Below are 24,626 nucleotides of genomic sequence, written 5' to 3' on the forward strand. Positions count from 1 at the left end.
GAGTTGTCGTGATGTTAGTGCTGCTGCTGACCTGAAGAGCCATGACGATCCTCTGATATCAGACAAAACCTGCTTTTGCCACAGGTGAGTTATTTATGACAGATTTACGTCCTTATCCGACATCGGGTCAGAGTTAGCTATCGGTTTATATCCTTAGATGTTTCCTAATTCTTTTCTCTGCAGCGTCTCACCATGGCCTCTCTTGGTGCACTGTTAATGCTGTTGCCTGTCGCGTGGACCTGCCCCCCCCAGAAAGCAGGTAATAACCCGGTGGTACAAATATACGTTAGCTGGAAAACACGCAAAACCTTTTTAGAGTGAGGACAGTAAAGCTCTACATCTGTGTCTCCTTTCAGACTATGTCATGGTGTCTTGTTTCCCCAACGCCATCATTGCCAATGTCCCAGAATGCCCTTACGGCTGGGAGATTGAGCAGCTATCCCTGGGGGGCGTCTGTTACACTGGGATACACAGCCCGGGCTACTTCCGCTTTATCATCCCGGACCTAACGCCTAAAAACCACTCGTACTGCGGGACACAGTCCGAGGTGAGACGGCAAGCGGGCGTTTACGGGTCAATCCACCCAAAGAAAGAGTAGATTTCTCTATTAACCTCCTGTGGCATCTACAATCTGCTGCCGTCATGTTTTGAGATACCTGCCCTCCACTGTCCAGTTGGGTCAGAGCTCCACTCAACACATTGATACGCTTTGTTTTCACTCTGACACGGGGTCCAGCAGAATTAATATGTGGCTGCAGGGGGCGCTGGCTGCTCAGTAAAAGTTACATATAATGATATTTGAATTCAAAACTTATCATATTCCCTCTGATGATCTGAACCACTGTCCTCCGCAGTACATGCCCGGCAAAGACCCAAAGTACGTCTTCTACAACTCCATCGTGTCCAACGACACTTCCCTCACAGTCAGGAACCAGCCCGTCAACTACACCTTCAGCTGCATGTACCGAGCCGCCTACCTGGTAAATAACGCAGTCTTCAGCCAGAGGTAAGCACCGGCCCGGGACGCGAGGCGGCCGCAGTCACCATGTGCACGACGTGTGCATTCTAACCCAATGACTTGCAGCGTTTTTACTAAACCCTTTGCTTTTTCCAGAGTGGCTACAGTTTTTGTCAACAACGGGAGTTTAGGCACTTTTAGATCACAGTTGTCTATGAACGTGTTCACGGTGAGTCGCCGCTCAGATGCTCTTCCTCCAGTGGAAGCCTTTGCCGACGTGTTTAATGAAGTGATGATATTTGGTGTGTGGGTACGTTTTGGTCAAGACAAGCGCAGATGGATGAGATAAAACCCTTTTTCCTTTCTAGAATTCAAAGTTCCTGTACTCCAAGGACGCTCCCTATGTGATCGACACTTCTGAGATCGGCTCCGAAGTTTTCATGGGGATTGAGGCAAAAGGACTCAGCAACAGGTTTTCCAGATAATCTCATTATGTTTTCATACCTTTCATTCTTATTATGTTGGAGGTCAGATGTTCCCGAATTTCTGATCCATGTTTATCGTCCAACACTCAGATTCAAAGTTGTAATAAACAACTGCTGGGCCACGCCGAGCCCGTACTCGACAGACAGGAAGAGGTGGAGTCTCATCATCAACAGGTAGTTCAGTACAACAAGATAAATCCATTTCACCGACAGTTAAGATTCCACTTCCTCTTGGTAATAGTTGAAATAATTTCCCCTGCAGCTGCTCCTCCGACAACACTGTGACTATTTTCGAGAACGCCAAAGACAGCCGCTCCACGTTCAAGTTCAACTCCTTCCGCTTCCAGCGGCTGGAGAAGGTTTCCACCGTCTGGCTTCACTGCGAGGTGCACGTTTGTGATGCCGAGAGGCTCGTCTGTCAGCCGGTAAATTCAAAACTTTAAAACTTTATGATATTAAACATTAACGCACTGCAAAACCTTTTCGAAGCAAGCAGCCGTTTGGCCTGTCGTCGTAAGAAAAGCAGGTTGAACTAATGTGTCTGTGTTTATCTCCTGAAGACCCCCTGCACTGCGAGAAGTCTGTCAGCTGAGGCAGATCCGAGTGGGGGGATCCTTACGGCTGAGTTTCACATTAAAGGTACAGTCCCACATGTGGCCGGACACATTGTGTTCTCAGGTTGTCCGTCCGTCCGTCCCATTGTTGTGAACACGATATCTCAAAAAGGCATCGAGGGAATGTCCTACAATATGGTACAAATATTCAGTTGGTATCAAGGATGACCTGATTAGATCTTGGTGGTCCACGGTTAAGGTCACGGTGACCTCATATGAGTCTGGAAAAACAAGGGGTACTTTTTTATTTATGCAAAATGCAAAATAAATAAATAATTAGCTGCCTGTGCTAAGATGCTTTAATGTTTTAATGTGTGTACCGTGATGAACAGTGTTATTATCACTCGACAGGTTATGGATCTTCCAATAACGGACACAAACCAGGTAATTAAATGTGATGAAACATCTGTGATAAAAATGGATATTAACTCTTTAAGTTCATGAAATGAGAGTGTAAGTCCCCTATGATTGTTTTTCTTTTATTCCGACATGTCAATATGTTTTCTGTACATATGGGATGGATCGTTCACGCTGTTAAATCCACGCTGCTATGTTTGAGATTTTTCTCTGAAACACACAACTTTGAAAAGTGCTGCTGATCCATAAACTCCACATACAGATGGACGACATTGTCTTTACTTTCTCCCGCTTCCCAGAAACAATCCCAAAGTTCCCCCGGATACGAAAACCAATTTCAAGTCAGTCTCAGCTGTCAGTCGTGAGGTTTTTGTAGTATTTATTTTCTTCCTCCTTCTCCACACAGGCTCATCGCTCCTCATCCTGCTGCTGCTCCTGATAAACTCCTGTTGTGTTTTACTGAACTGACTAATTATGTACTAAAAACTGAATTCTCATCCGTACAATATTCATTTCCATAAACCCAAACATACCCGGGACTCAGGGAGCAGATGATCACATTCCTCCCACACTCTCAAAAGGATTTTTCTCATAATCTCACAGGTATTTTTTGTAATTAACACATTTATTGATACTTTGGATTTAACGTTTGAATTTCATATACATGATTTTACTGCTTTCCAATAAAGATGAAGTGAAAATTAAAACAAGTTCCATATGTGATTTCTGTTTTAGTTTCCCCCTGTCAGCAGTTCAACACAACAACAACCGATCAAATGATGGTAGAACAATTGGATTTATCTGAACAGGTCATGTTTCTCTGTCTATTTGTGTCTTTGTGTCTTTGATGGTCAGCAGGATTAAGCAAAGAAGTACTGAACAGATTGTCACGAAATTTATTGGTGGGAGTCTGGAACATGGGTCAACAAAAGAAAACATTACATTTTGGGGCCGATCCAGACAAAGGGGATGTTTTAAAATCACTTCCTTTAACAATGTGAGATGTGGGGTTTTTATTTGTTGACATTTTCACAAATTTCCGAGGGAATCATTTATGGATCTTGATGAAAAGAATCCGGCACATTGAGAGGACTGACGTCTACGTGTGAGTGCAGTTTAATGTGGCTTGATTGAATTTGAAGTGACTGTTGGTGGAGGTATGAGCACAGTTGTGAAATGTTTTTAGATCCGTTTGACTCACATCAATAAACATGAATTCATTGTCTATGGTTTCAAAAGATAGATGTGTAACTTTACCCAAAGAAATGAGATCATAAATCGTCTTCGTCTCGAGTCTGAAGCTACGAGGGCTGTGATCCAGGCTCTGTTCGCTTCCCACGACCTCAGTGTTTCAGTCTCGTTCCACGTTTTCCCTCCCGAGGAAACACTCTCTTTTGCAAGTGAGACCTGTGGGATTGACATTTCCGGACATTCCTGCAAAATGTCTCCAAATTGTGGTCGGAACATCGGCTCGTTCCTCAAATGTGCACGGTAGGAATCTCGATGTCCGTCATGTGAGCTTTGTTCAGGATCTTGTGGGCTCGTTTCTCAGTGGACCTGGTCACACATGGTTTCTTCAGCAGAGAAGATAAAAAACAGGTCAAAACACAGGTTTACATCGAATACAGCAGTGCAAGGACTGATGTGTGTCTGTCACTGTACCTCGGTGTGTAGTTTGAAACCCTCAGCTGGTGGAGAGCCATGAGCAAAGAGAGGAGGGTTGAAGTATTTTTTGCTCAGCAGCCAGTAGGTCTTGTGACACCCTTTGCCCTGTCATGGACACAAACTGGTAAAATTCATGTCAAACACAACAGGCGGTATCAGCCTCAGCTAAATGTGCAGACTCTGACTGGGACTCACCTTCATTTCGATTTCTCCTCTTTCCTCCATCTCAAACGATCCCACCTGGACCAGAATGTCTGCAGTGCACTGAGAAATGTGAATCTTCAGGGCTGGGGGGGGGAAACATACATTTCTTAAAGTACTGAGCACAGAGTAAAGCTTAAAACTTAAATAGCTGATAAATGAATTTTAAGCAATAATATGCTTCAAAATGAGAGTGAATAAGGAGAAAGTTTCCTCTTTCATTCCCTGAACGTCAGCTTCAAGTGTCTGAATCAGCTCCAGCAAGTTGAACAGTGTCATGTTGTTTTCGGAAAGGTTACGTAGTACCAAAGTTATTAAAAATATTTTTTCTTGAGCTCTTGAATATGTGCACCAGATGTTATGGTAGTCCATGCAATAGGTGTAACGAAACAGTGAAAATAACAACCTCAGGGTGGCGCTAGATACATAGTCAGAGTGTCTGTAGATGATCGCATTGGTAATCTATCCAATGCTTATTGAGAGGGACCAACAGTCCATTTAAAAGAAGAGATATCCCACATTAACGATGATCACTCAGTATAAGAATAAACACTCAGTTCACTCACGCAGGCTGTTACTCTCCATCCGAGAGGCCATGTTCACCGTGTCTCCAAACAGACAGTAGCGAGGCATGGTGGTGCCGACCACTCCTGCAACCACTGGACCTACAGAACCCACAACACAGCTGAATTCCGCATTTTCTAATCAATCAATCAATCGATCGATCAATCGTCTATCGGACACTGGCTCAATCTGTTGCCCGCTGTCTTTAATTACCGGAGTGTATCCCGATGCGAATGGCGAGACTCTCAGTGGGCATGTGATGGATCCTGAAGACCTTGATGGCGCTCAGGAAATGCAGAGCCATCGTGCAGATCTCCACAGCGTGCTCGTAGCCGTTGCTGATGGGCAGCCCGCTGGCCACCATGTACGCATCGCCTATCGTTTCCACCTAGAAGAGATGCGAAGGCGAACAAAGCTTTATTGACGACGATTAAAGTGACCGTTGGAAGTAGCAGCACAACTTCATGAAAAACTACGTGAAAAAGGATCTCACACACAAGACAAAACAAAGTTCACTCTTGTTTTATGTGAGTGTTGAGAGAGAAAGTGTTTTCACTCACTTTGTAGACATCGTACATCTTGATGATGTCGTCGAAGAGGCTGTAGAGGTCGTTGAGAAACGTGACCACCTCCATCGCAGAGCTGACCGAGCACATGGAGGTGAAGCCCACGATGTCGGAGAAGAAGATGGTCACCATCTCGTAGCTCTGCGGCGCCACCGACTTCCCGGCCATCAGCTGGTCTGCGATGTATCTGCGACCATTGAAACAACAGCACCGGTCAAAGGAGGTGAAGCTCACTCAGCTGGTGGAGGAGGCGGAATTTTAACGACACAGCAAAACACATATTGAACATTTTTTAAACCTTTGAATCGGGCGTTACCTTGGCAACATGCTGGAGAGAAGCTTGTCTGCACGGGCCTTCTCTGCTGTCAGCTGATTGGTCCTCTCCTCCACCACCTCCTCCAAGTGATTTGCATATTTCTCCAACTTATCCACCATGTTATCCAGGATATTTGTGTGACTGCAGCACAGAAAATCACGATAACCCCGACCCTGTTGAGCACTTAACTTAACAATGGCATTTTCTTGTAAGTAAAGTTAAAGCAGAAACCAGATTACGACCAAATGAGAGACGTAGAGAACTATTTCTTCTGAGGCACATTATGGATAATAAAACACTAATATCTGAATAGTGACCTGTCCGGGCTGGTGTCCCTCAGCTGTCTCCGTATCGAGCCAAATGGAGGTCGGTGGTCAGCGTTTTCGCTCCAGCAGGCGTGGAGCAGTAAGTTGATGCTCTCATCACACAGCTCGTCGGACAGCCATGGTCGCAGCGGCTCCCCTTGGAAAGGCGTCCGCAACTGCGTGATAATCTCTGAAGGAAATCAAGAAGCAGCAGTTGAAGTGAGTAATATATGTCGTTAACGTGTGTCTTTGCCTCTTGTGTATGTTTTTACTTCGTTTGTCTGATATTTAGCAGGATTACATTAAGAAACGAGGATGCTTTATGGAAGTGTTAAACCTGATCTGAGTATTTCTGCCTCACCCTTGGGCTCCAGGTTGACGTCAGGGTATGGACCAGCCTTTGAGTTGTACATGAGTTCCCACATGATGATGGAAAAGCTGTAGACGTCAGCTTTGGGCGTCCCGTTGGTCACAAGGCTGACTTGTCTCAGGAGCTCGGGGGCGGTCCAGTACATCTCTACAGAGAACGGTCAGGTTTCGAATCATGCTGTGACAATCATGAATATATTTAGTTTGAAACTGTGCTTCCGCACACTGACCTTGATAATTGATCGTCTCCACTGGCATGATGTTGTTTTTAAACTCCGACAATCCGAAGCCAGACAGTTTGATCTGCAGCCGACTGTCCACCAGACACGTGCTGGGCTGCAGGTTGCCATGAAATCTCAGGCTGCTCTTGTGAATGAACTCCATTCCCTGAATCACAAATTAATAGATTTAATTTTTATCATTTAAAAGTAGAGAAACTGGTCAAAACCTGTGGAGAAACTGTGGTTTGTCTGTTTTAGTCATTAAACCAAGTGAACTTTATTTATCTGATAATACTTTGAAACACTATTTTGATCTTCATTTCATATGTATGTATTAATTGAATAAGAAAAGCTTATATGAAAAATCTAAATAACATTTTTTAGAATTTCTTTGTTAGTTGGGCTTCTTTTAATTTTCAGAACTCGTCAAGATACCATAACCTGGATGAAATTATTTCTTTACAACGTCATTAATCCTGAAGACCTGTCACAGCCCAGTTTAGATTTGCTAATCTAGTAAATTAAACTATTTATATGTCCAACAGCTAACTAATATAAATACTTTAAATATACTGCATAGTACACAGACTCACATTTACAATGTCATAAGCAAAGGAGAGTTTAAACATCGCATCCAGCTCAATATCTGAAGTCTTCAAAACATCCTGCAGGAAACAAAACCAAAGAGAAAATGTGGTTATTGAAGAATAAACAAGAATTTCCTGTCATCTGTTGTGCAAAAGTCTGGGGGGTTTTTTTCATATCGAAAGTATTCAAACAACCAAGTATCAAGTGCAGGAAGCAGCACTGACCTTCAAACTGCCTTTCTTGCAGTACTGCATGACCAAACACACGTTGGGCGGCTCGATGCACGCACCGAAGAACTGCACCAGGTTCTCATGCTTCATCTCTTTCATCTGTCTTGAAGAGGTTCACATACTTAGGCACAAACTAAACATCTTTTTAAACCTGAAGATTCATTTTAATGAGCTTTATCATTAATTTATGTTTTATGAATATGAAAAAAACAAGTGAAGCAAACGTGTTTTGTGATGTTTGGTCTTTAACGAACTGAGGAACTTTACCACATTGAACTCTCTGATAACTGAAGGTTTCTGGAAATTACAGCTCACAGGGTTCTTGATGTACTTGATGGCCACTTGATTCCCCTGAATGGAAATGGAAAGCAAGATTAGCGTAAACAGTGATGACATGTAATTTAAAAGACGATCCTATATGACGACATTCTTATTCTGCAACAATGGAAAAAGGAGGTTCCATAGATTAGAGCTGTATATATCTACATTAACCCGTTTCAGTGCTTGTCTAAAAACACGTCCCACATTATACATTGATTAGACACGTAACTGGTTTTATTGAATTGGTAGAAACCTTTATCGTCTATTTGATTCTCAATGGGACCATGATTTACAAAATGAACATCGTGCTGTACTGAAGAAGACTTGAAACTAGAGATCCAGACCAGAAACTTCTTAGGAAAATGTTTACTGACGTCAGTGAGAGTCGTTTCTTTTTTGTGCTTCTGTGCTTTAATCTCTGAAAAGACTACTACCTGGTAGAGACCTATGGTGGTGAAGATGTGTTCTCTCCCTGCCTTGTCCATCAGGCCGTAGCTGTTGTTGGAGAAGATGGACTTAGTGCCCCCGCTGCCACTCTGGCTGCCCGTGGTTGTCAGGGATAAAGCCTGATTTCCCTGGAGGAGGCACAAACACACACCTAACATAAACACAATCGCACTAACAGGCGTTTTTTCCTTCTTCGATCTGAACCCAATGACACATCTCGAGCTAGTGCCCGTACAGAGAGCTCCCTGATGATGGTGATGTCGCTGTAGTCGATGAGCCACCAGCAGGAGTCGTCCAGCCTCGTCTGGAGCCGGAACTTCTGCAGACTGAGGAACCCGATGCACAAAACTCCCAGCACCCCGATGACGGGGAAGGTCACCAGCAGGGCGAGCAGGGCGATGTCTGTGTCGGTGGATAATGAGGGGGGGGGGGGGGGGGGGGGGGGGGGGGGGGGGGGGTTAGCTTGTGTGTGGATCGTCTTGGTTCTGAAAGGAATCAGTTCTGTTAGTTCACCGTTGTTCAGCCATTCACAGAATTCGTTGTTGAAGCCACACTCTGGTTTATCTGAGGGAATTCGTCCATTGGGCCAAACCACAGAGGCAAACAGGGACGTTGGCCTGGAATAAAAATAAAAAATTGTTAATGGAGTTGGAAAATATGTCATTTAAAAGTAAAATTTTGATGGTAGAAAAGTGTTTGTTACCGAATAGTTTTGGTTTCACTGTCAAAATTCAGAACGGGCACAAACTTGATGACGTCGCCTCTGTACTGCAGGTCATAAATGGAATAGTCCAGATTTCTCTCCCCCTCCTCGTCAAAGTGGACCAGTCCCGACGCACCTGAGATCACAAGCCATTATTGGAACATTATGTTTCGGGTTTCGTGAAAATCCATTTAGTTGTTTTTAGTGCAATTAATCCTTCAGTTGATTAAAGATGGGTGACGGGACAGCTTCCCAAAACCAACCGTAAAACCGAATGTTGTTTTTATTTTTCAGCCTCTTTAGCAGCTGCCTTCCGTCGTGAGGGTCTTTCCCGTCCTTGATGGTCTCCTTCAGCCCCATGGCGTAGAGAAGCACTGCGTCGTGCAGGTAGGCCGAGTACGGGCTCACCTGAAATATCAAACATATGAACTTATGCTTTCTGTGATTGTTCTGTCTAGTAGAATGAAAGAGAAAGTATTGCAGTACATCCTAACGATATATATTTTGTGATTGTATGTGATTACCTCTCTTGCAGATGTCAGGTTGCTCCTGAATGGGTTTCCTTTCAGTCTTTGGAACACCTGCTCAAAGAAGTCGTAGTACTCGTAGCCTTCGTAGGATTTCTGGCCGATGATGAAGGCCATGTCAAAAGCTCTCCGTGAGCGTTGGTTCATTGAGCTGTTCAGGGCATATTTCCACAAGTTATCCTGGAAGAAGATTAATATGACACAAGCAAAACCAATAAAGAGATGGTAAATATGTGAAATTATTAACAAGACATGGTAAATTGTGTAAAATAAATATGAAGATATAGAAAATGATGTAAAAGTAACATGAAGAGATACAAAAGGACCATAAAAGAGTCTAAAACATATGTAGAGCTTTAAAATGATGGAATTTGATAGAAAATAATGTAAACCAGAATAAAGAAATAATAAAATGACCACAAAAAGACTACAAACGTTTTTGAATCCCAGCCCGGTGTAACTGTGTTGTCAAAGCTTTACTCACCACGCCTCCACTGACTTCAAAGTGCTGCACCAGGAAGAAGACGTAGTCTCCTTTCATGAGCCCCTGTCGCTCGGCCTCCAGCAGCAGAGTCATGGAGTCCTCTCTGTTGGACAGCACCACGATCACTGGAGGACGGAGGGACGGCAGAAGTCAGAGGTTAACATCTGGTCACACGTGGTTGATGCTCATACCAGCACTGTTCCTCTCACCTCTGGCCACTGTTGAGATGTACTTGATGTTTCTGTTAACCAGCTGAGCGTTGCTGGTGTCGAACTGGACGGCTTCCGTCAGTTTGAATTTGGCTCTCAGCGGATCCTCGACCGTTTTCCACAAGGCGTCCACTTTGTCCCAGGTGTTCGATTCCAGTCCCCCTCCGATCATCGCCACGTGACTCCAGCCGAAGAACTCCAACGTCTTCACCAGCACCTCCGAGCTTCTTTTCAGAGGGGGCACGATTTTGATGTAGGAGTCATAGATGCCGCTGTTGTCGATTTTGGACGATTGTCCCACGAACCCGAACATCGGGATGTTCCACGCCGAGGCGATGAGACCAGTCACCTAAAAATCATTAGTTTCCAAAGAGACATAGCATCATTTTTCAAATACTATCTATCTATCTATCTATCTATCTATCTATCTATCTATCTATCTATCTATCTATCTATCTATCTTTCCACTTATAAATGCTTTATAAGCTGTAATTGATTGATTTATTGTTGATTACTACATTATTTACGTGATTAATCCTGTATTAAGCTGTGGAACATCCTCTGCTGACCACTAATAGAACATCTGGATTAAAGTGCATTAATAAACTTCTTGCATTCGCAGCTACAGACTTAATATGAAGAAACCAATTATTTACTAATTTATCTTCTTTAAAACTAAGTAAATGTGAATTGTCATTTTTCAAATAATAATGCAACTATACATTATCCCTGCAGCCAGATAACCGTCCCCTGGAGATGTCTCACTAAAGAGCTAAGAGACAAGAGAAGAATGACATTTTCTAAAAGTTGCTCATTAACTGATCAAGAAAACACTCGTTAATGATTCATCAACCATTACTTAGAGCCTATAAATCCTTTGTGTGTTGCTTTAGCAGAAAGTTCCAACAGCCTTTCCACTCAAATTCAACTGGATGTTTAACCTGACGAGACCAAGGACAGAAAACTGTTTGATTTCCTGGTTTAGTCTCTTAAAAAAAGTGACACAGTCCAGTGCATAAATAGTAATTTTCCATATTTACACATGTCCCCTCGCAGTGACTCGTACCTCGGCCTCTCCTGGACAAGCTGGACCGAACAGTGCGGACACGTTCTCCTTCCACACCTGGTGGATGAATCCTCCCAGGGACAGTTTGGGATTGCAGTCTGTGTCCGTGAACACAAAATCCACGCTGAAGTTGCCCACGAAGGCAGGATTGGTGTTCACCTTCTCCACGGCGATCTGTATGGCCGAGCCCAGGCGCTGGGCGCTGAAAGGGAAGGACATGTTCCAGGGAGCCTGGAAGCCAATGATCAGCTTGTAAGGGTGAGAGCCATTTGTGCTGTTGTCAGCTGCAGCAGCAGCAGCAGTTAACACCAAAGTGAGATGAAGCGCCAACGTGTGGCTCATGCCAGAAGAATAAACCGCCCTTGACATCCCTCTCATCCTGCGAGTCCCTTGATTCTACAGGGTTTAAATACACCTCCACCTCCCTGGTGATGCTGGACAGTCGGTCAGGGAGGAGATAATGTGAATATGTGGAGGCGAGTGGGAGGTTCCTGGAGGCATCAACTCATCTTTCCCTTCCTCTGGGACTCCATCTTTAATATAGGAGGATGTCCTCAGAACACCCAACGACGACCTTCCCCAGAACATTGATCCTATTCATTCATTAAGACTAGAATTTAATTTGTATTAGAGCTGCAACAATAAAAATCTTTGAATTATTCCTTTAGTCAAGAAAATTACAAACGTTCATCTCGGTTTCTTAGATTTCAAGCTCACGTCTTAATTTGATTGTTTAATATGATGTCAAATCTTCAGTAACAGCATCAATTCTGTATTTTACCTAAAAGTTAATGATCGATCTGATCTGTAGTTTGATGACTCATCACATTGATCAGCAAAAAACTGTGTGAAGATGTTAAAATAAACTGTGCGATGCATACCCTGCATATATACATGCTTTATATATGCTAACTTTTTATATACTTTTTTATATATATATAATTAGATATACATACACTTATATATATATACTTTCAATTTAATAATATTGATTGTTTTTATTATATTTATAAATTAAGCTTTGGGTTGGGACTATTGCACACACTGTTTATACGCTAACTTTTTATACTTATATTTATATGTAATCATTTATAATAATTTAAGCTTTAGCTTGTGTCTATAGTCCTAAAAAATATACATGTACACACCTATTTAATCTTTCTATTTTATCATAACGTATATGTAATTTTGTTTGCAGATTTTGTTCTTGATCAGATGTTATCAAGTATTATCAGTAAATATCAAAGGTTCTGTATCACCACAGTTATGGCTCATAAATCCAGGGTCAAAGTTCATCGTAGTGTTTTAACATCTCCTCTGCAGAGGAGGAGGAGGAGGAGGTGGAGGAGGCAGAGCAACACGACTGATTTAAAGAATGAGGGTTCATTTAATTAAGGAAATGTTTTAAAGCCGACATGCAGGTGAGCATCTGGAGCTTTTAATCACCTGATCAGATAACCTGACTCCGACCCTCAGGTTGGAAATGGGTGAAGCTCCTTCAATCAATACAGCAAAAACAAGCCCCAGAGTCCGAACATGCTGAGGATCTCCTGCAGGTGTTAACTGCTGCAGGGCTGCAGGAGCACAGGAGGCAGGCCGGGCCTTGCTCCGTGCAGAAGCTCCTCACACCTGTGAGCACTCTCAGGTGCTAATGGCGACAGGTAGAGGCACAGTCGACATTAGTGGTGTTGCTGCCTTCAGCTGCCCGGTCCCAGGGGATCTGTGCTCAGCCTGGCCCCACCTGAGCTAATCCCACCAGGTCACGTCTCAAAGCTTCTCCTAATGAACCTTTACCTTCACCTCACGTCCTGCTGATTTCAATCATTCACACATGAAAACATGTTGACGTTCAGCTTTGTGTCCGTGTGAATATTATAAAACTCAGAGAGGAGAAATGTTGTCTTCACCTCAAGTTGTTAAGGGATAATTAGATTTGAAAAAATAAGTTAATCTTTAACTTCGGGAAGGTTTTACACATCCTAAAGTGAGACTATGCAACTTTAAAACATATTTGATCACCTGTATGTATTAAAAACTTACCAGCATTTTTCTTTAAAATAAAAAGTTGAATTCCTAAAAAGGTTAGGGTTCAACACCCGGCTTCAGAGGTCACGTTTTAGGAAGTGTTTTAATTTATTTAGAGATCAAGTCCAAATAATGGTCAAAATCATTTACAGCTTTTTGCAGCAGTTGAATTTCCAAGTCATTGAAACTCGTCTCGTGCAAACTTCAAACATTTTGCAGAAACATAATTGAGTTTGGACATTTCCCCGTGCATCCACTTTTTAAACGTGAAGCCTTTGAACTTGATTAACAGCCGATAAGAACATTGACCTTTCATCAGCTGCAGCATCTCGGCCTCAGATACATTCTAAACTTTATCTGCTCTGAAATCAGAGATAAATCTTAACGGTAATTTGCACAAATTACACTTTCAATACGACGACACATGACCCAGGATGTGCTTTTCTTTCTTTCTTTTATCAGTGGCAGTGATGGTGGCTCAAAGGTTCAAAGGTCCCTTTCCCTCTAATCAGTGTTTTTATGGGTTTTCCTTGTGTGTCTCACCTCAGAGCAGCAGAGGAGGATCTGCTGTGAACACCTCTCGCCCGCCTGTCGACTGGGAGCTGACCACAAACTGCAGGTAGGAAATCGAACACTTTGATCGTATCGTCAGGATCAATTCTTACAAACTGTGGGATCTTTCAGAATTAAAGTATTTCTGTGAAAGCTTGGCAGGTAGAATAGAGTTCCACCAGCTGCTCTATAGAATTAATTAAAACGTCATTTAAATGCTATTAATTGCCGTAAAAGTATTATTCGTATTTCCTTAAGTTTATATTTCACTATTATGACCTAATGCGTCTGAGATCAAGAAAATCAATGTGCAGACTCACTAGCATCACCTGTTGCTCATGCATATTAATACTCTGCCCTCATTGGGGCTTCTGTCGCTGCGCGTGTGGACCTATTGTTGTTTTAACACATTTATTGGTGGGACTCTATCTTGGTGCGATTAAGAATCAGCTCCATGTTGCACAAGCCGCGTCGACTTCGACCTCAGTTATTGTGGAGACGACCTCAGCCGTGACCCCGGAGATGGAAGCCGCTCCGAGTTGCATAAGAGGACTGAATGTGTTGCGTGATGTATTTTAAGACCGAAATCTGTCGGTGAATCTTAATTGACTGTTTCTGTGCGTCTCCCTGCAGACTTGGCACCATGGACTTCCTGTTCCAGGTGCTGTTCTCTCCTCTCCCGACGTCGGCCGTCTTCTCCCTGCTCGCCCTGGGAGCTGCCACCTTGTTTTACCTCCACTCGCGGCCCAGTCCCCTCCGAACCCCCGCCAACCTCGAACACCAGACTCTGGGGATCAAGGTGAAGAGCTGATGGACTTTGTAGTGTGGTGATCAAATAGTTCATATTTAACATCAATCAAACTAAATACAACTATCATATTTCTGCGTGTGCTTCTGCCTGACATCCTCAGGATGGAGCGAGAAAGTCGGCTTTGCTCGAAGGGAACAACGACCTGGTGTCGTACTGCAACGACGACGCCAAGACCCTGTATGAGGTGTTTCAGAGGGGCCTGAGAGTTTCAGGTGAGTTTTGTGTACAGAGGAAACAAACTTTATATAAGATGGTAAATGACTCTCTTGCTTTCTGACTCTTGAAAATGAAAACCAGAGATGAAGCTGCTCGTGATAAATCGAAACATCTAAATCTACAACAAACTCTTGTAGAAATCATGACGACACATTCACACAAAACAAACTGCATAAAGAAATTAGAGCTCAAGTGCAAAACATTAAACTCCTCTGAAGCAGAAGGTGTAGTTTGATGTGGGCCCTGCGTCTCGTCTGCAGGTAACGGGCCGTGCCTGGGCAGCAGGAAGCCTGGACGGCCGTACCAGTGGCTGAAGTACAAGCAGGTAAATCACCGGAGAGAAGGAAGAAGAACGTGGTGACAATGAGCTGCTATGACTTTCAGCTGACGTGTGTTTTCCTGGGTGAAGGTGACGGAGCGAGCGGAGCACCTGGGGTCGGGCCTGCTTCACCGAGGCCTGAAGCCAAACACGGACACCTTCATCGGCATCTTCGCTCAGAACAGACCTGAAGTAAGTGAAGTCTTTATTTTAGTACGTGAAGAGATCATTTCTTTGACATGCCCTAACTTTGCTGTGTGTCACTGGCAGTGGATTATTGGTGAACTGGCTTGTTACACGTACTCCATGGTAGTGGTTCCCCTGTACGACACCCTGGGTCCTGAGGCCCTTGTGTTCATTATCGACCGAGGTAATTGGAGCTTCTCTCTGCACGCTGCTAATGCTGCTAATGACAAGAGTTGGATCTGAGTCTAGTAACTCGCTGGTCCCCGAAGGGATTTTTTTATCAAGTGTGCGCTTATCTCTTCTCCTCTTCATCACACCCCCCACCCCCTTCAATCTGTGCTTTCATTTTGCTTTTCAATATCTGGACAATTCATTAGAAGATTTAAATCTAGTCTTGCTTTTTTAAAATGCTGTTTTGTTTTACTCTGAATCTTAACAAACACTACTACCTCGACATTTGTCTTCTTTCAGCCGAGATCTCCACTGTGATTTGTGACAATCCAAGCAAAGTGGAAACGCTGCTGCAGAACCGGGAGAATGGCCTGAGCCCCGTTCTCAAGACCATCGTTGTCATGGACGATTTCAACTCCGAGTTGGTGAAGAGAGGGACCACGTGTGGGGTGGACATTGTTTCCATGAAGGATGTGGAGGTAAAGCCCGGGTCATTCAGTTCACGTTCAGTCCCCGACCAATAAGATACCAGGTGTAGTTTTGACAAATGGGTTACAAAATACTGAAAGACCAGACTCTTGAATAAAGAGAGAGAGAGACAAATCCATAGCTGAACACAAAAGGACACTGGTTTATTTTAAAGAATGAGAAACTGTTGCTATGGAGAAGAAGCACAAACTGTTTTTCTTTTGTTCCTCAGGATCTGGGGGAAGGTAATCGTCAAGATCCAATTGTAAGTTGATTTTCATGTATTGTTTATTTGTTTTTTTAATTGCACAAACTGCATTTCCTAATTTGCTGACATGTCCACACAGCCACCGAAGCCAGAGGACCTGAGTATTGTTTGCTTCACCAGTGGCACCACAGGTGAATTTTGTTATATCACTTAAATAACAACCTTTACACGTTTCTGGTGTATTCATTTAAACCTTATATTTCTGTATGTCGTTCTCAGGAAACCCTAAAGGAGCCATGTTGACCCACGAGAACGTGGTCTCTAATGCTGCAGGTGTCATTGCAAGCTTCGAGGTACCTGTGATGAAAGTGGAGTGATAGATATGAGTCCTGTCTCGTTGAGTGTGAGTTTCTCGAGGTGGTAACTGGATCTTCTGCTTCTGTTTCCCACAGTCGTCAGTAGCTCCAAACACGCAGGATGTGAGCATCTCGTTCCTGCCTTTAGCTCACATGTTTGAGAGAGTGGTGCAGGTAAGAGCTCGGTCATGAAAGGGGTTTCTGCATCTACACGACGTCAGAACATCCCTCACTGTGTTTTTAATTCCTCTGATCTTGCAGACGGTGATTTACGGTGCAGGGGCGAGGGTGGGCTTCTTCCAGGGGGACATCAGACTGCTGCCGGACGACATGAAGACCCTGCAGCCGACCATTTTCCCCGTAGTTCCTCGACTTCTCAATCGTGTCTATGACAAGGTTGGTGGAAACCACAGACTCCTCGTTCCTCTCGTGTGCTCTGTGCTTTTTTATTTTATTTCAAACGCAGCAATTTCCCTGTTTGGTAACCAGGTCCAGAGCGGCGCCGCGACGACCTTCAAGAAATGGCTCCTGAACTTTGCGGTGGAGCGGAAATTCGCTGAGGTCAAGGAGGGCATCATCAGGAACAACAGCATCTGGGACAAGCTAATCTTCCACAAAGTCCAGGTTCGGCTTCCGTCCCAACACAAACGCACAATACGCAACAACAAAAGCACAAATTCCCTGAAAAGTGAATGTGCTTGACTTTGACTGCAGGAGTCTCTGGGTGGACGTGTGCGGGTGATGGTGACGGGAGCAGCTCCCATATCTCCCTCTGTCCTCAACTTCCTCCGGGCTGCTCTGGGCTGTCAGGTGAGGGAACAGAGCTGTCGTCCTGTCTTCACTCTGTTTGTGTTTTTAGTCCTGGTAATCTGCTGTTACTGCTTACAAGGAGGTTTCTGTTCCCACTGTCTGGTGGTTGTTTTGTCTGTTGGGAAGTTGAAGTTACTGGTCGGTTCAAATGCTTAGAACATCTTCATTCGGAGGTTCGATGCCTCCTGCAGTGGCCGCAGGTTCGGTTGTGATCCGGCTCTTTAACTGTTTGTCTTCCTCCGATTCCCTCTCCTCATCTCACACTTCAACGGTCCTGTCAATAAAGCTGAAATGCCCCAAAACTAAATATTCAAAAAAAGATTAATTCAGTTCACACGCTTCTCTCTCCGCTCTGATTCGTCCCTCAGATCTTCGAGGCGTACGGTCAGACAGAATGCACGGCCGGCTGCACCTTCACCATGCCGGGTGACGCCACCTCAGGTACAGAGGCGACTTGAGTTCAACCCACGACCGTTTGATTCAATATGAACCGGACTTCTTCTATAAATCACTTGTTTTATATGGCTTAAATGCTTCAACACAGATAATTCATTTTGCTTCACGTATTTAAAGAAATCACATTCTAGTTTTGTTATCCGTGTGTTGTATCGTGACCAGAATCCCTCGTCCACAGGCCACGTCGGGGCCCCGCTGCCCTGTAACATTGTGAAGTTGGTGGATGTTGAAGAAATGAACTATTTTGCCTCGAATGGTGAAGGGGAGGTACGTTTTCTCAAAGTAATATTAGAGCAGTAACCAAATGAACCGATTCATTCAAAGAGACTAGTACCTGCCAAACTGACAACACGCCAACGTCAGACGCACGCCCATCAAGTATAGGTTTTTAATGAAGTCAAAATATTTATTTGCACATTTAAAAGCTTCACCTCACTCCTATTCTTTTCTTTATTTCCAGGTCTGTATCAAAGGTTTAAATGTGTTCAGAGGATACTTGAAAGATCCAGAGAAAACTGCCGAGGCCTTGGATGATGACGGGTGGCTCCACACTGGAGACATTGGAAAATGGCTTCCGGTAAGAAAAGCCAGGCCCCCCCCACCACCACCACCACCACCACCACTACATGTTAATGAGTCAGGAGATTGATGAATAACACAAACTCTGAGTTGGAGACCGGATGCACCTCAGGTGTTTGTGTCGAGTGCTTGATGAAAGTGACCAAGTGGAATCAAGTAGTTTTAATAATGAGAGAAGTTTCATAAAACATTTCCTTTCTTTTTGTTTTGCCCTGGAAAATGAATTATGTGATGATACAGACGCAAAATAAGTACCTTCAGCCACTAGGGGTCTCGTAACTGTTTTTCCTTCGTCATATGACGTTTTCCCGACTGTAAAGTGGAAATGACGCAATTAAAAGACAAACAAATGTTACATTCTGTTACTTTAAATTAAAATTAGGCCTTAATTTGCCTGTTTGATGACAGAGTGGCGTTCTGAAGATTATTGACCGTAAGAAGAACATCTTCAAGCTGGCTCAGGGCGAGTACATCGCACCGGAGAGGATTGAGAATGTGTATGGACGCAGTGGACCTGTGGCCCAAGTGTTTGTGCACGGAGACAGTCTACAGGTAAACAGTCAAACCTTTGTCCTCAGCTACACTCTCTGTCCCTCTATTCCATAATAAAACTGTTTGTTTTCTGTCTGAAGTCCTGCCTGGTCGCCATCGTGGTCCCTGATCCTGACGTCCTGCCCAGTTTGGGCAAAAGTCTGGGCTGCACAGGCTCCGTGGAAGAACTCTGCAAACGCACAGTAATATTTCCATCTTGTCCGACTGTAACACCCTGTGTGTAGAATCACATTTTCATGCCAGTGAGGTCGGAGACATCATGTCACCTCTTGAGAACATGATGTCTCTAGAACGCCTCAAGAAAATGTCTTCAAATATGGTAAAAATGTTCACTTGGCCTTAAAGATGAACTGTTTTGATTCTGGTGGTCGAGGGTCAAGTCCACTGTGACCTTACAATACATGATTTTGGGCTTGAGAATGCATCACATCAACACTTTGACTCCAAGTGAATGTTTGGACCAAATTTGAAGAAACTCCCTTCAAGATGAACTGATTAGATTGTGGAGGTCAACGGTCAAGGTCAGTGTCCTCATGCATCATGATGTCGACTGAAACTGCACTGGTTGGTGGAGGCGTACAGCCTCAGGCGTGGTATCTGTAGTTTATTAATCATAAAACAAACTGACTTATGATGTTCAGTTTCAGTTTGACTTTTCTACCCAGGAATATCTGTAGAAAACTAAAAGAAGCCAATGAAATTAGAAATCCTTCATATTTGCAGTAAAACCTTCAGGACTCAACGTCTGCAAACCTGGTGGACTATTTAAAAATTGGACCTGTATCATTTCCTAAGCTTGAGAATTATTTATTGGGATGATTTAAACACTGACTTCTCTGTTCGCAGGAAATTAAGAAGGCAATTCTTTCAGACATGACCAGACTGGGCAAAGAAGCAGGTCTCAAGTCCTTTGAGCAGGTAACAGCTTTTTTACTCACTCCCAAAATGAAACAGGTACTGTTGTTGTTGTTGGGTAAACTGAAGCTTTAGGTCATTTAAACTTTTTGAGCAGATTTTCTTTTTTCTGGTGCTACAGACTTCTCTCAACCTGGCTCAGTTCCCCCTCTAGTGGTCAAAATGAGCAGTTGAAATAAAGGTCTCATGATCTGATGGTCACGAAGGCCCAGTCCTAGATCTGTGTATCTATTTGGAAAGTTACATTTCATGCAGAATCAGGCTTTGCTCTTGTAAGACGTAAACAGGAATATTAATGGCATCTTTCTCTCTTCAACGTCTGACCTTTGCTCTCCTCCTCTTCCTCCTCCTCTTCCTCCCCGACGCAGGTGAAAGACGTTTACCTCCATCCAGAGCAGTTCACCATCGAGAACGGCCTGTTGACCCCGACACTCAAGGCCAAGAGGAACGAGCTCAAACTTCTCTTCCAGCCACAGCTCGACAAACTGTACGCCGACCTCCAATAAACGCAAATGAACCCAAAACCACCAACTCAACCTGCTCTGGTCGATCTCTTCTTTTTATTTTCCCTCCTGAAGTCCTGTGATTTGAATTCACCTCTTGTGCCGTCCTCCTTCCTAAATGTCGAGTAAATAACAAGAGGGATCTGCTGTGTTTTGGATTCTCACTGCCACAGACATTGCCGAGGCGTGAGTCACCTGAGACAGTGAGGTTCTGTTAAACTCATCTTCCCCCTGAAGCGCTGCCGTCTGGAGCCGAGCTGGACAGACGTCTGCTGGCTGCATCACGTCCGCTCTAACAAATACTGAGAGAGCACTTCATAAATATACAGTGATAATTATTTCCAAAATAAATATACAGCAATAAAGTATGAAAACTCTCTAGAGTGCCATAAGAGCATAAAAATGGAGTGAGTCATAAAAGGCTGAATACTTGTAAATAGAGCTGAGACAAGTGTTCCAGCAATATTTCCAGTGTGAGGTTGTGTTAAATAACATTTCTGTGTAACGCAATGTGATTCAACATGTACGTCCTCCAGAATAAACACAAACAACACAATGACAAGTAAAACCATTTTCAATGAGTGAGAATTGTAACTTGAGCTGAACGTTTTTAGAAGAAGAATCATATTTGTTCTAAATCAGAGACAGAAATCAGTGCAACAACTTTAACTACTGCAAAACCTTTGTTGTTTTTCTGAGTCAACACTGCCCCCGTGTGTTTCAGAGAAGGCATTACAGGAATCTACGCTTCCCACTGTTACCGTATTACCTGGAAAAATTAAGATGTTTCACTTCATAATTACAGGATTATAAATAAGTTCCCCATTTGTTGAGAAATTAATTTAGACATATTAAGTCAATAATTAAAAAATGTAGTTATGTTAGTCATTATGTTGAGATTCTAGGTCATAATCTTGAGATATTGAGTCTTTAGTATGAAAAGGTTTTTGAGAATCTTTCTCATTTTGACAAGTCAATACTTTTGATAGAAAGTCATCAATTTAAAAATCTTATTTTAGGTAGTAGGTCATTATTTTAAGATACTGAGTCAATATTTTTTTTAAAGGGTCATGATTTAGAGAAGAATTAATTATTTTGAGGTACTAAGTCACTTTTGTCAAGTTCCTCAGTACGTTTCTGTGTATTTTGAGTTTTTCATTTTGATTGATAAGGATTTATAGTTTTAAATTTAAAGATTTGATATATTTGACCTGGGTCCCCCCCACAGTCTATACAGTATATACTGTATATAACTGTATAAACTCAGTTATATAATATACCACATTGTTTTATTAATACAAACACTGAGTGACACTGGGGAACGACCATAGACTGTGTACAACAGTGTATAACAGTATATAACTGTATATAACTATATAACAGTATATAACTGTATATAACTATATAACTGTATATAACTGTATTCACTCAGGTATATAATACACCACATTGTCTATATTAATAAATAAAAACACTGAGGAACGACCATAGACTGTATATAACAGTATATACCGGTATATAACTGTATACACTGTATATAACTGTATACACTGTATACAACTGTACATGAAGGGAGCGACAGAGGGGTTATAGCGCCCCCTGGTGGTTCCTCCCTCCACTCTAGCTCCGGGAGCCGCAGCTGGAACCTGCTCCGCTCCACCTGGACCTTCTCCCCGGGAACAAGCGGTCGCTTCGGCCGCTGTGTGCGGGCTGCGTGCGGGAGCTGCGGGGCCGCGGAGCTGTGGGCACATGTCGCCGCCTCGGGCTCGTTTCTCCGCCGGGATCGAGCCTCGCTGATCGGATCCGGACTCACCTGAGGACTCCTCCGACAACAACATGGCTTCCTCCTCCTCCTCCTCCTCCGCAGGTGACCGAGCAGAGCAGGTGAGCGGATCTTGTCTGTAACTTTGACTTCCTTCAGCTGGAGACTTCAGCACGGTGCGGGTTCGTGTGCGGGATCGTGTGCGGGGTTGTTTCTCTGCGGCTGTTCCCAGAAGCTGTGGAGCAGAGACGCGGAGCTGCGGCTGCCTCGTTCCCTGAACTTTAGTTTCTCTTTCTGGAGAGAAACTGTAGAAAAGACACGTGTTGGTTGATGTTTCAGTTTGTGATCAGTGCTGTGGAGAAATCATCTGTTCTCATGTCGAAGCTTTCACAGAACAGACTTTAAATCACTGAAAGGACACCGGACACATCTACTTCACAACTATCCCATAATAACTTTATAAATAAACCACTAGCTATAAAAGGTTGTACATTAACCTGGATAGTGACAGTACAGGACCTCACCAATGTGTTTGTTCATCAGCCTGGCTTTAGTTTCAAATACAAATCATCTACAAATATCGTTTGTGGTCATTTATAATTGATATTATACATTTATAGATGATATATGTACCATATTCTTTCAGGCTGTCATTGGTTTCCATTCATTTCTTGTATGGTATGAAATGTGTAGAGAAAAAAAACTGATATATCTAAACGTTCAAATCTGCTTTAACTTGTCATAAACAGGTTGTGTTGTTGTTTCCAGTCATAATCAGCTGATTCTTTTATCAGCTGATTGATTGATGAGCAACAACTTTAATAGTCAATCAATCAACAATTAACTTTTACAGCATTTGCAGATGTGACTTCATGAAATGACACTGGACACATCTGTCTTCACTTGAATTACTGTAACACACACAAACTGTACTTATAGATTATTGGCTGCATTTCCCCCCATTAATTGTAATGAATGAATATAACAATGAAATTCATTTCAAATCAGTAGGTTTACATTTTTCCTAAAACATAAATGCATGAGCTCATCCGTGAATACGATTCGCGCCTGAGTTGCGTCAATGGTGGTGAAGAAAACTCCCATGATCCCACGCTGCTTCACGATGTCATCAAACTAGGTCTTCTCAATTGTGAGACCCATAGTGGCCAAAGTTGAATATTGTACATTTTTGTCTTTGGTTTATATTGTTGAAATGTGATGGAGGGCTTTTTTAATAACAATTTACATTTCCACATCCAACTTAAAATGATGTGACGATGCTGGACACTGATGTCTCCACCTGAGCTCACACACAAATCAAAGTGTGGGACTTTTCTGATAGGATGTAAATGGTTTGACTTGATTTCCAGTTTCCTGCGGTCATGTATAAATCTGTTCTCGATCTTTTGCATATTTGAAAGTGTTTCATGAACACCGCCCGTGTGTCTTTTAGCCGTGTTGTCTGTTGATCTTGGCCTCGTCTGTCCTGTGGCCCCTCCCCGTCTGTCCATTAATGGTTTACCACAGCTTGTAATGGGAAGAGCAAGGTGGTTTCAGTGTCAGTGGTAGTAGTAAGTGGCTGGTGTCAACACACGGTGCAGGAGGTTTATTGTGGCAGAGCAAACATCAGCGAGACTCCACCCATGTCCTGGCAGAAAGTAATTGGACGCTACAGTGGCGCCCGCGGAGCTGGGCGTGTGCAGGTGCAGCTGGTTTGACAGGATTGTAAAATATAATTGTTATGATTGGGATGTGAAAGCTAAAGATAAAGACACGTCTGCGTCTTTTATTTGTTTTCTTTATAAATGCTGATTAATCAGTAACCAAAACACAGAAGAGCTGACGCCGGCGTTGATGTGCTGTCATCAAGAACAGCAGAATGTTAATGTCCGGCCTCTGTGTGCCGCGCCACCGCAGGACCGTCCTCGTTAAATACAGGATGAACACAGACAGAGTGGAAAACAAAAAACATCGTGTCCAGTCCAGAGAAATCCTGAGTTACGATCGTTGGTCTGATGCATCACTTTGCAACAATCACACAGTCCGGTTCAGTGACCGGATGAAATATAACAAACAGCTCAGGTGACCACCGAAGTTTTTGCTTAGTCAGGTTATGGATTTTGCCTTTTCATTGTAATGAGAAAAGTCCAGTTGAGCTGAGTCAGCATGCTGGGGGGGGGGGGGGGGGTGAGCTTACTGATTCACTGGCTCTGGCTTTCAGTGCAGAGTATTGTAGTGACATGACCTCGACTGCGGTGACGAATGAATCAGTGTTTGTTTGTGCGAAAGAGACGAGCTGTTGTGCGGTTGGTGCCATCGAACCCGGACAACAGGTGCATTACATTTCATTACATTACATTCAGCTGACGCTTTTAATCCGAAGCATCGAACAATAAGTGCATTCGACCGCGAGGGAACAAACCCAGAACAGCAAGTATCATGCAAGTGCAAGTAGCCAATTAGCCTCAAAGAAGCTAATTTGTGTGCTACATGTAAGAGCAACGAATCTTAAACTAAACACCAGAGTTGACGATGGTTATT

General features: G+C 43.3%; 3 protein-coding genes across 3 annotated transcripts; 2 read left to right on the forward strand and 1 right to left on the reverse strand.

Moving 5' to 3' along the window:
* The first annotated feature begins 192 nt into the window (after nt 1–192).
* tectb (tectorin beta) lies at nt 193–3,019 on the forward strand. Its single transcript, XM_034570754.1, has 10 exons — nt 193–259; nt 357–547; nt 855–1,006; nt 1,115–1,187; nt 1,327–1,430; nt 1,534–1,617; nt 1,706–1,868; nt 2,004–2,082; nt 2,409–2,441; nt 2,821–3,019. Exons 1-10 carry the CDS (start codon nt 193–195, stop codon nt 2,880–2,882), a joined length of 1,008 nt encoding a protein of 335 aa, XP_034426645.1. The 3' UTR covers nt 2,883–3,019.
* An 832-nt stretch (nt 3,020–3,851) lies between these two features.
* Nucleotides 3,852–11,538, reverse strand: gucy2g (guanylate cyclase 2g). Its single transcript, XM_034571071.1, has 22 exons — nt 11,197–11,538; nt 10,131–10,479; nt 9,937–10,046; nt 9,435–9,617; nt 9,174–9,318; nt 8,911–9,046; nt 8,721–8,824; nt 8,443–8,609; nt 8,195–8,335; nt 7,707–7,790; nt 7,434–7,538; nt 7,215–7,286; nt 6,631–6,787; nt 6,393–6,548; nt 6,044–6,221; nt 5,727–5,867; nt 5,405–5,597; nt 5,058–5,232; nt 4,847–4,945; nt 4,275–4,366; nt 4,077–4,184; nt 3,852–3,988 (listed from the first exon to the last, which is right to left on the reverse strand). Exons 1-22 carry the CDS (start codon nt 11,536–11,538, stop codon nt 3,893–3,895), a joined length of 3,333 nt encoding a protein of 1,110 aa, XP_034426962.1. The 3' UTR covers nt 3,852–3,892.
* A 2,235-nt stretch (nt 11,539–13,773) lies between these two features.
* On the forward strand, nt 13,774–20,340 carry acsl5 (acyl-CoA synthetase long chain family member 5). Its single transcript, XM_034571072.1, has 21 exons — nt 13,774–13,840; nt 14,407–14,572; nt 14,685–14,796; nt 15,061–15,125; nt 15,210–15,311; nt 15,390–15,489; nt 15,777–15,955; nt 16,177–16,209; nt 16,292–16,343; nt 16,432–16,505; nt 16,605–16,682; nt 16,770–16,904; nt 16,998–17,132; nt 17,223–17,318; nt 17,687–17,759; nt 17,953–18,041; nt 18,235–18,351; nt 18,762–18,905; nt 18,986–19,087; nt 19,752–19,823; nt 20,189–20,340. The coding sequence occupies exons 2-21, from the start codon at nt 14,417–14,419 to the stop codon at nt 20,324–20,326; spliced, it is 2,052 nt and encodes a 683-aa protein (XP_034426963.1). The 5' UTR covers nt 13,774–13,840; nt 14,407–14,416; the 3' UTR covers nt 20,327–20,340.
* The last annotated feature ends 4,286 nt before the right edge of the window (nt 20,341–24,626 follow it).

The sequence above is a fragment of the Hippoglossus hippoglossus genome, chromosome 19, assembly GCF_009819705.1.
Source record: "Hippoglossus hippoglossus isolate fHipHip1 chromosome 19, fHipHip1.pri, whole genome shotgun sequence".
In the NCBI taxonomy this organism is placed as follows: Eukaryota; Metazoa; Chordata; class Actinopteri; order Pleuronectiformes; family Pleuronectidae; genus Hippoglossus; species Hippoglossus hippoglossus.